Source organism: Callorhinchus milii, unplaced genomic scaffold, assembly GCF_018977255.1.
Source record: "Callorhinchus milii isolate IMCB2004 unplaced genomic scaffold, IMCB_Cmil_1.0 Scaffold15, whole genome shotgun sequence".
NCBI lineage: Eukaryota > Metazoa > Chordata > Chondrichthyes > Chimaeriformes > Callorhinchidae > Callorhinchus > Callorhinchus milii.
The window spans coordinates 15,819,658-15,829,291 of NW_024704756.1; the positions used below are offsets into that span (position 1 = coordinate 15,819,658).

Consider the following 9,634-nt stretch of genomic DNA (forward strand, 5'->3'; position numbering starts at 1 on the left):
CGGCTGAAAGGTCGAATAGAGGGACGGTCGGGATCGTTTTCACTTGAACCAAAGGCAAGGATTGCCGACATTTACCGATCCCCGGCGGCTCTACCCCAAACTTCACAAAGGCGCTCCGCAAAGCTACCTTGCGGTAAAGCGTCGCGACTTTCGAGCGCTGGCAGCCACGCGGGAAGAGTTTCTCGTTAACTTGTTTTACTGGCAGGAAAATGTGCTCCTTTTACAGTGAGAGAGACACACAAACAGACGTACACACAGACACACACGCACAGACAGACACACACACACACACACAGACAGTCAGACACACACACAGACACACACACAGACAGACACACACACACACACAGACATACACACAGACAGACACACACACACAGACACACACACCCACAGACAGACAGTCAGACACACACAGACAGACAGTCAGACACACACACAGACAGTCAGACACACACAGACACACACACAGACAGTCAGACACACACACACAGACAGACACACACAGACACACAGACAGACACACACACACAGACCCACAGACAGTCAGACACACACAGACAGACAGTCAGACACACACACAGACAGACAGTCAGACACACACACACACAGACAGTCAAACACACACACACACAGACAGACAGTCACACACACACACACACATAGACAGTCAAACACACACACACAGACAGTCACACACACACACAGACAGACAGACAGACAGACACACACACAGACAGTCAAACACACACACACAGACAGACAGACACATCACCAGGACCAGCAGGTGGAGCTAGGAGAAGAGACAGGCAACAGAGAAACGTGGGTCTGTCTCTCTCTCTCTCTCTCTCTGTCTGTGTCTGTCTGTCCTTCTGTGTTAAATATATTTAGAGAGGGGGGAGTGTGGGGGGGAGTGTTGGGGGGGGAGAGGACATCGGGATCTGAGAGAAGGGCTTTTGCTCTTTTCTTATGGAAACGGATTATTTCTCCCCTCTCGACAACAACAACAACAACAACATGCCCTGCCACAACGCCACCCCCACCCCACAGCAGCAGCTGAGCCGCCCCGAGCAGAGCAGCCCCCCCCCGCCCAAACAGGTCAGGTTCGCCCCCCCCAGCCCCAGCCCCAGCCCCAGCCCGGAGGGGACTCCCCAGCCCGGACCCCAACTCAAGCTCCTGCCCATGAACGATCAGATCAGGGAGCTTCAGACCATCATCAGGGACAAGTAAGTAAGGGGGGGGGGGGGGGGGGGAGAGGGGGGGGAGGGGTGGGGGGGGAGAGAGTGGGGGGGAGAGGGGTGGGGGGGAGAGGGGTGGGGGGGAGGAGGGGGTGGGGGAGAGAGAGGGGTGGGGGGGGAGAGAGAGGGGTGGGGGGAGAGGGGATGGGGGAGAGAGGGGGGGGGAGAGGGGGAGAGAGGGGGGGGGAAGAGAGAGGGATGGGGGGAAGGAGAGAGAGGGATGGGGGAGGGGGGGGGGGGAGGGAGGGGGGGAGAGAAGGAATGGGGGGGGGAGAGAGGGATGGAGGGGAGAGAGAGAGGGATGGGGAGGGAGAGGGGGGGTGGGGGGAAAGGGGAGAGAGAGGGAGATGGGGTGGGGGAGAGAGGGCAACAGGGAAGGAGAGAGGGGGGGGGGAGTAGAGTAAGAAGGAAATGCAGCCATTGCGACCGATTTGTGGCCTCTTTTCTTTTAATAAAATAAAGAGAGGGAGGGGTGGGGTGTGTGTGGGTGGGGAGGGGTGGGGTGGGGTGTGGTGTGGGGGGGGTGGGGTGTGTGTGGGGGTGTGTGTGGGTGGGGGGGTGTGGTGTGGGGGTGTGTGTGGGTGGGGTGGGGAGGGGTGGGGTGTGTGTGGGTGGGGGTGTGTGTGGGGGGGGGGTGGGGGGAGGATTGCAGCCTCCAGGCCTCCTCTTGGCTGCAGACAGTGGCACAATGTGCAGGATATCCGTTTGCTCTCACAGAGAAGGCGAGGGATTAAATAAAATACACTGCAAACACTTCCTTTTGTTCACACACAGACAGACAGACAGAGACACAGACAGACAGACAGACACACACAGACAGAGACACAGACACACAGACACAGACAGACACACACACACAGACAGACTGACACACAGACACACACAGACAGACAGACACACAGACAGACACACACACACAGACAGACAGACAGACACACACAGACACACACCACAGACAGACACACACAGACAGACAGACACACAGACAGACACACAGACAGACACACTCCCCAGTTAAACAAACACGTTTCATTTCCATGTGGGATTTCATGATGACAACAAGTGGTGGTGCAATCCCATCACCATTTACAGCAGTGCAGTGCAGTTTTATAGCATAGCTTATGATTTTAAACACACACACACACAAAAAAAAATGCCAAGTATGTACATTGTGATTATCTCTCCCCCCAAAAAAACTCACACCCACACACACACACACACACACACAGTGAGACAACAACAAAATGAAAGCTCGACAAAAACCATGGTTTTTCTGCCAGAGTTTTGAACAGGTTGAGTTGTAAACCCTGGACCTCTGACTCCCAACCACCCACGAGCAGTTGTTGTTATTATTATTATTATTATTATTATTACATTTTGCTACCAATCCCCCCTCCCACAGTAACAATTTCCTGCAAAATAGCGTCGTTTGATACAATTCCCCCAAACCGCAGGACCGAACAAAACTCAAAACTCAAAGCAGTGCCCCACAGACTGCAGCTGTTCTGTGTTTTCTGATAATATTTACACGAAAGAAACGTTCTCGTACCAGTCTCTGGATTGGTAACAACACTGTAAATCAAACAGATTGCGGTTCATTCAATGAATTGATTGATTGATTGATTGATTGATCAATCTTCCTTTAATGCATTGTTGCTAAAGGTGTGTGTTTTTGAATTCCACTGACCCACTGGATGAAGTCTCTCTCTCTCTCTCTCCTCTCTCCCATCTTATTACAAGAATAACTCATTTATTTTTCCAGCGAGTCACCGGGGAAAATAACACCCCGATGATTTGTGTAAATATCGGTGTGTCGCCGTATAGTTACTTTTCATTATTAATAATCAAATCCTTAGATTTGATGTAACGTCTTTCATGCCCTAAATGGAACGGTGTTGTTGTGAAATTCAGATTATGGAAACGCTGTGTTGTGAAGCAACCACAAAAATACAGTTACTATATCTCACACTAAACTCCCGTGAATTGCCTTGAGACGTCTCCACGACGTGATGAGGTGCTAAATCAAATGCAAGGATTATTATTGCAATAAATTATTTAGAGCGCTACTGCCGTTATTTGCAAGCTGTGGAGACTTTTGAGTTAATAATAATAATATGGACGTCTCGCAAGTGCTTCACAAGATATACTGTAAAGTAGCCTGATTTGTGGGTGAAACACCGCAGCCAGATTTGTTATTATTTGGTCATTAGTAGAGAATTGGTGCGAGGGAAACTGTTAGCACTAAAAAGTGACAAATCCCCTGGTCCGGATGGTTTGCATCCCAGGGTTTTAAAAGAGGAGCTTATGAGGAAGTGGAGGCCTTATGTCTGATCTTCCAAAATTCCTTGGATTTTGGAACAGTCCCCATGGATTGGAAGATCGCAAATGTCACACCACTATTTAAAATGGTGGAAAGGAAAAGATGGGGAACTATAGGCCAGTTAGTCTCACATCAGTGATAGGAAAAATTTTAGAATCATTGATTAAGGATGTGGTAGTGCGGTATTTAGGGCACAATATAATTAGGTCAAGTCAACGTGGCTTTACAAAAAGGAAGTCATGTTTGACAAATCTCAAGGAGTATTTTGAGGATATTTTCAGTAAACTAGATTAGGGGGAATCGGTGGGTGTGGTCTATTTGGACTTCCAGAAGGCATTCGATAAGGTGCCGCATAAAAGGTTAGTCCAAAAGATAAGGGCACATGGAATTGGGGGAGCATATTAATGTGGATTGAGGAATGGTTAACGGGTAGGAAACAAAGAGTAGGGATAAACGGGTCCTTTTCAGATCTGCGGGATGTGACTAGTGGTATTAGTTCAATACTTAAATAAAACTATTGTAAAAAAAAAACTTGTTTCTCTCTCTCTCCCCCTCTCAGGACCACCAGCAGAGGGGACTTCGTCTTCTGTGCTGACCGCCTGGTAAGCAGCAAACAGAATAGTTTGCTCCATTTGCTGATTTGGTTGTGGAAAACTTAACATTGCTGCCAGGATTCCCCGGGGCAAAACGAAAGGAAAAAGTTGGGGAAGAGAGGGAGGAGGAGAGAATGGGTACAGTGGACAGTCACTACATTTGAGAGTGAATCCTGTGAAGCGCTTTGAGGCGTCCTCAACGACCACCACAAATTACATTTGTATAGAGCCTTTTGTTTCAGCACCTTAAGAGTTAGGAGATGATTAATACAAGATGAAAAGCACTGTCTCCAATGTAAGGATTATTAAGAGAAGGGAATCAGATTTGGAGGGAATAATAGGCTCGGTGGCCTCCTCTTGCGCTGTAAAGTATAAGATTCTGTGCTTATTGAGACACAAGTGAACCTGGAACAGTGTTTTCAGACAATGCCTTAGTTGCACAATGGTTTGTGTTTGGGAAGCTTGGGGTTATGTGTGTGCTGGGCAGAATCGAGGTGTCTTCAGTTGGGAATGTTCTCTTTCAGATCAGACTGGTCGTCGAAGAGGGCCTCAATCAGTTGCCGTACTCGGAGTGCACAGTCACAACCCCTACAGGTTAGCGACAGTAAAACTCCCAAAAGTCTTACCTTTAGAAATCGTATAATCGCTGAAGTTGTAGCGTACATCTAACAGGGTCCCATTCAGTTTCCTATCAAAACCACTTTGATTTCTTTGCACTAGTCGGATTAATCATCTCCTAACTCGTGATGCTGCTCCCCTACTCACCCTCCAGCACTCTCGCACTTACCGGCTGCGTTGTACCGTGGGAAATGACATCCTGAACTGTCCCTGAATGCGCATTTCCTGGCTGCATTGAATTACACTCGCGCAGTGTAGATTATTGATTGAATCGGATTTTATAAGACTTATTCAAGTTTGGCTGTAACTCGGGACTTCATGTGAGTCATTAAATCTTATGGTCCTGACTAATACAAATTACGTAAGTGTTATTGTACAAGTTACGTGAGGTGGATGTATCTCATCAGGGAAAAGCAGCAAGGTGGCGTTTGGTGAGGGGTGGAAAAGGGAACACACGCCATCAACAGGGACACTAACCCTTTGCTTTAATTTTAACACAGGCCACAAATATGACGGGGTGAAGTTCGAGAAGGGAAACTGTGGTGTGAGCATAATGAGGAGTGGTAAGTTACCCACTGCTGAGTCTTAGCTGCAAAAGTTCAAAATGATCGCTGGCGTCACAGCCAAAAGTCTTAAATATGAGCTGTGCTGGTTAACTGATCTGGGTGTCGGTGGGGAGGGAGGGAGGGACGAGAGAGGGAGGGAGAAGTGAGGGACACCCCAAGGTGTTAAATGCTGACACCAAACTATCCCCTTCTCTTGCAGGCGAAGCAATGGAACAGGGTCTGAGAGATTGTTGTAGGTCAATCCGCATTGGAAAAATCCTAATACAGAGTGACGAGGAGACCCAGAGAGCCAAGGTGTACTACGCAAAGTTCCCGCCCGACATATACCGCAGAAAGGTCCTTCTGATGTACCCCATACTGAGTAAGAACAAGGCCAAAATAGCAAAACTTTGCTTTGCAGCCAGTTTAGATCCGTGGTGAACACATCCGCTTGTCAAAAGAAATAACTAGGAACTGAAATACATATAAAATGTCTAAACGACACACAAAATATCACTGTTTAATGAACACACAAAAGTTATAATATCCGTGGTTCCAGTCTGTATAACTTCAATTAAGCATCTGTCTACATTTGCAGGTACTGGTAACACAGTCATCGAGGCAGTAAAGGTCCTCATTGAACATAGAGTGCAACCCAACCACATAATCCTCCTCAGTCTTTTCTGCACACCGCACGGTAAGTGAGCAGAGAGGCTGCTTGTAATTGTAGTTTTGAGATTTACAATTTGCGTTGAAAGCATCTGTAGTAAGTGCCGAGAGCTGAGGGCAAACAATTGTCTAATATTTGTAGAGTCCTGTAGGGTAGTGGTTAGCGCACTCGACTCGCAAACGAGAGGACCCGAGTTTGATTCCCGGTCAGGGCGAAACCTTAGGCAAGTTTCCTTACACCACTCACCTCTGTTTGGTGCCCTCCTGGTCCCCCGACTTGAAAGGCGCTTTTGTTGTTATTTACCTAGCAGTAAGTGGGAACCCAGTTGTTAGTCGATTGGTAGATCACTTTCCAGGGGTAATAATCCCTTCAAAGTAAATAAATTGTGTCACTGAATCCACAACTGTTTGTGGGACACTGCTGTGCGCAGTTGGCTTCTGCGTTTTGCCCACAAAAATACAGTCACTGCACCTTACACTGTCAGCCAAGTCGTACAGGTTTCTCTACAGGATCCGGGAGCGGGGTGGGGGGTGGGGGCTGTTGCAAGCCCAGCTCCAGGACGCTATCCCATGTGAAGGGCGCTATTTAAATTCAAGTTGTTGTTGTGTTTCTCTGCGCGTTAATCTTTTGCTTTCGCTTCAAAAGGCGCCAAGTCCATTATTGACGAATTCCCCGAGATCACAATTCTAGCGACCGAGGTCCACCCAGTGGCACCCACGCACTTCGGCCAGAAGTATTTCGGCACAGACTGAGACCAGGGATGATCCAGTGCAGTTTTTACCCGGGACAAAGACTGCAGCGACACCCATTCGTAACAAGCATGTTTCTTTTGTGGAGGGAGGGTGGAGGTTGGGGAAACAAGTTTTTTTTAAGTGTTTAAACTGATCTTACCTTATGCGTGACTGGGGGCATCCGATGTGAACTTATTACCTCCCTCCCTCCCGCCTTCCCTCCCTGCCGCCCTCCTTCCCTCCGTACTTTTGGGGATTTTTTAATATATGATATATATATTTAATAGCCCCAAAAAGCCTGCTTTGAAAAGCACATTCCAATTCGATCAGAATAATTCACGCTGTGCTTGCTTTGAATCTTTGTGGCGTTTATTCTCTTCCATCTATTTATTTGTTTGCAAATCGAGGCGGTGCCCATTCGCATTTTAAAAATCAATAAAAATAAATTATTTTAAAAAAGGTGGGGGGGGAGAATTCTTGGATTACAGTCCGAGCTCAATACCCAAGCTGACACGTACAGTGCAGTGCTGGGTGGGTTGGGCTGTGGAGAGAGGGCATAGCATCTTCGGAAATGCCATCTTTTGGACGAAACGTTAAAGCCGGGGACCCACCAAACAAATTTCTATCTGTATATGGATACGCATTTGTTAGATCAGGGTATTAAGGGGTATGAGGCGAGAGCGGGTAATTGGACTTGGAAGTACAGATCGGTCATGATCTTACAGAATGACGGAACAGGCTTGAGGGGTTGAATGACCTACTCCTGTTTCTATGTCTTTGCCTGTTCAGACGGCGATAAAGATCCCACACCTTTTAGATACTATTGGAAAAGAGAAGGGAGTTTCTCTCTCCCGGTATCCTGGCCAACGATTCCCCAGATACAGGGAATTGGGCTTAGGATACAGAGCTTCACTGGAGGAGTGAACATTGACGCCAATACAGTGAACCAAAAGGCCTCTGACTGGAGAGAAATTCCACCTGGGCAGAATGGCTGGATGCCTGTCCACCAGTGGTGAGGCAGATAGAGCAAGGGCCATAAAGCAGGTCAGTGTTCTCAGAGTCTTATGTTCACAGGATATTGAATATCCTGCACGACTGAGTAAGCTGGCATTACCCCACGAGTGTCTCAGTAAGTGAAATACATAACTTAGTAAATATTTCACTTACTGCAACTCACTAAGTGAAATATTCCAAACAGGCCGCAGGTATACTTTTAAAACAGTTTATTTCTTGTAAACATTTTCTTACAATTATTCAAAAAAGTGTTACAAAGTGCAGTTAAAATCCTGTGAAGAACCCATGAGCCTTTCACTGACAAACGCGCACACAGACCCAGGCACTGATTTGGAAAGAAAAAGGACACCTCACGGACGGCCACTGGCTGGGATTCGGCTTCTCTTACAATTCCACATGTTTGGGGCACAAAATGGGGACTGAGAGAGAGAGAAATCCCAACTCCTCAGGGATCACTATCAGCATTAATATCTACAATGCTCAATTATAACGGTGCATTGTGCAGAGTGAAGGCAAGAACTCTTGGGACAGTCCAGCTAAGAAACTAAATCCTGGTGTCCTGACACCACAGAAGCATGTCGAATGCTTACTACAGCAATAAATAGTAAAAGTAAAGTATTATTACCCCCCAGCCCCCCAATTATTTTCTATTGCATTGAGCACCGAGAGCTTCAGCCGACAGGATGATGGCAAATATCTGCCTGACGGGTTGAAATGGCTAAGACTCCTTTGTTGCTATTCTATTTACATGACAACCTTCAAGAGGGTGCTAGACTGGGTCCATCTGGTAAAGACCCAACTGGTTTGCAATCGGCCTTGGCCTCTTCAACTCGAGAGAAATGATTTGCACGTCACTGCCTCAAAAACAATCTCTATTTACCCCTTTAAATTAAATATATCATCCGACTAGGAACCACTGTGCAGGAAGTGGGCTGGTTCAAAGTTTATAGGGGACTTTCCACTTTTTTTTAAAAATCATAATGAGAAAATACTGCACGGGTTTATATCTCGAGACTGAGCCGTCACCTGAAAGCACAGGCATCCACACCCTAAAGTGGTTTGTCTTTTTCCCCCAATTCAATACAAGACAATACCGGTAGACTCGACAAAATAAAAGTCACAGACTTGGTCAGGAATGCACTGCAAATTTTTCAAGCGCAGTTGAAAGAAGGGAAAATGAAGGGAAGAACGTCCAACTGTAGGGGAGGGAGAGTGGGGGGACAAACACACACGGGTTGCAGCGAGAGAAGCCATCTATCTATCTTTTGTAGGTCAGTGGAACTCATTTAGAATTCAGACAATTGGAATACAGAATCAGAAATATCCAGCGAAAAATAGGTTTAACCAACTTAGAAAAAAACAGGGCAGTAGTCTTTTAAGTTTTCAATCTTTCTGATACTAACCAGACCAAAGCAGTTGAATGGTGGTATTGAACAACCTGGGCTGTTTAAAATTTAACACTTTCACTTCCCCATTCACCCTCAGAAGGTCAACACATGGTCCTTTCTTTAACCTAACACCTGGATTCCGAGCACGGTCACAATATTGGAATCGTTGAAAAATTATTGCTTTGCCGATATATAATGTGGGACACGACACGTCACGCGACTGCCAGGATGGTGGAAGGCAAATTGGATGGACCTTGGTCATGTGCCTCGCAAATTCTTCTGAGCTAGTGCATCTCCACCTTTCCTCTCCCCACCACCAAAATTAACTGCTGTGACGCGAGAGGGAGGGTTCCAGTTGGGCAGCTACAAAAATCCCACCACTTGGCAAAGAAGGTTTCTCTATTGATAAAAACCAAATCAAATAACAAAGGCTATTTACCTCCAACTTACAGGACGCATCTCTCTCTCTATATAATGCATATTAAAATTTATATTCCAAGTCTTAGGTGCTGCATGA

At 46.8% G+C, this 9,634-nt stretch overlaps 1 protein-coding gene across 1 annotated transcript; it reads left to right on the forward strand.

The window, feature by feature from the left end:
- Positions 1–1,017: 1,017 nt before the first annotated feature.
- Positions 1,018–7,174, forward strand: uprt (uracil phosphoribosyltransferase (FUR1) homolog (S. cerevisiae)). Its single transcript, XM_042340831.1, has 7 exons — positions 1,018–1,226; positions 4,118–4,160; positions 4,676–4,745; positions 5,270–5,332; positions 5,535–5,696; positions 5,913–6,011; positions 6,630–7,174. The coding sequence occupies exons 1-7, from the start codon at positions 1,018–1,020 to the stop codon at positions 6,734–6,736; spliced, it is 753 nt and encodes a 250-aa protein (XP_042196765.1). The 3' UTR covers positions 6,737–7,174.
- The last annotated feature ends 2,460 nt before the right edge of the window (positions 7,175–9,634 follow it).

Excerpts from the sequence above, each read along its gene's own strand:
- uprt (XM_042340831.1), top strand. The coding sequence starts at position 1,018 with ATGCCCTGCCACAACGCCACCCCCACCCCACAGCAGCAGCTGAGCCGC. Across the intron at positions 5,697-5,912 it reads TCTGATGTACCCCATACTGA|GTACTGGTAACACAGTCATC; the intron begins GTAAGAACAAGG and ends CTACATTTGCAG. Across the intron at positions 6,012-6,629 it reads TCTTTTCTGCACACCGCACG|GCGCCAAGTCCATTATTGAC; the intron begins GTAAGTGAGCAG and ends TCGCTTCAAAAG.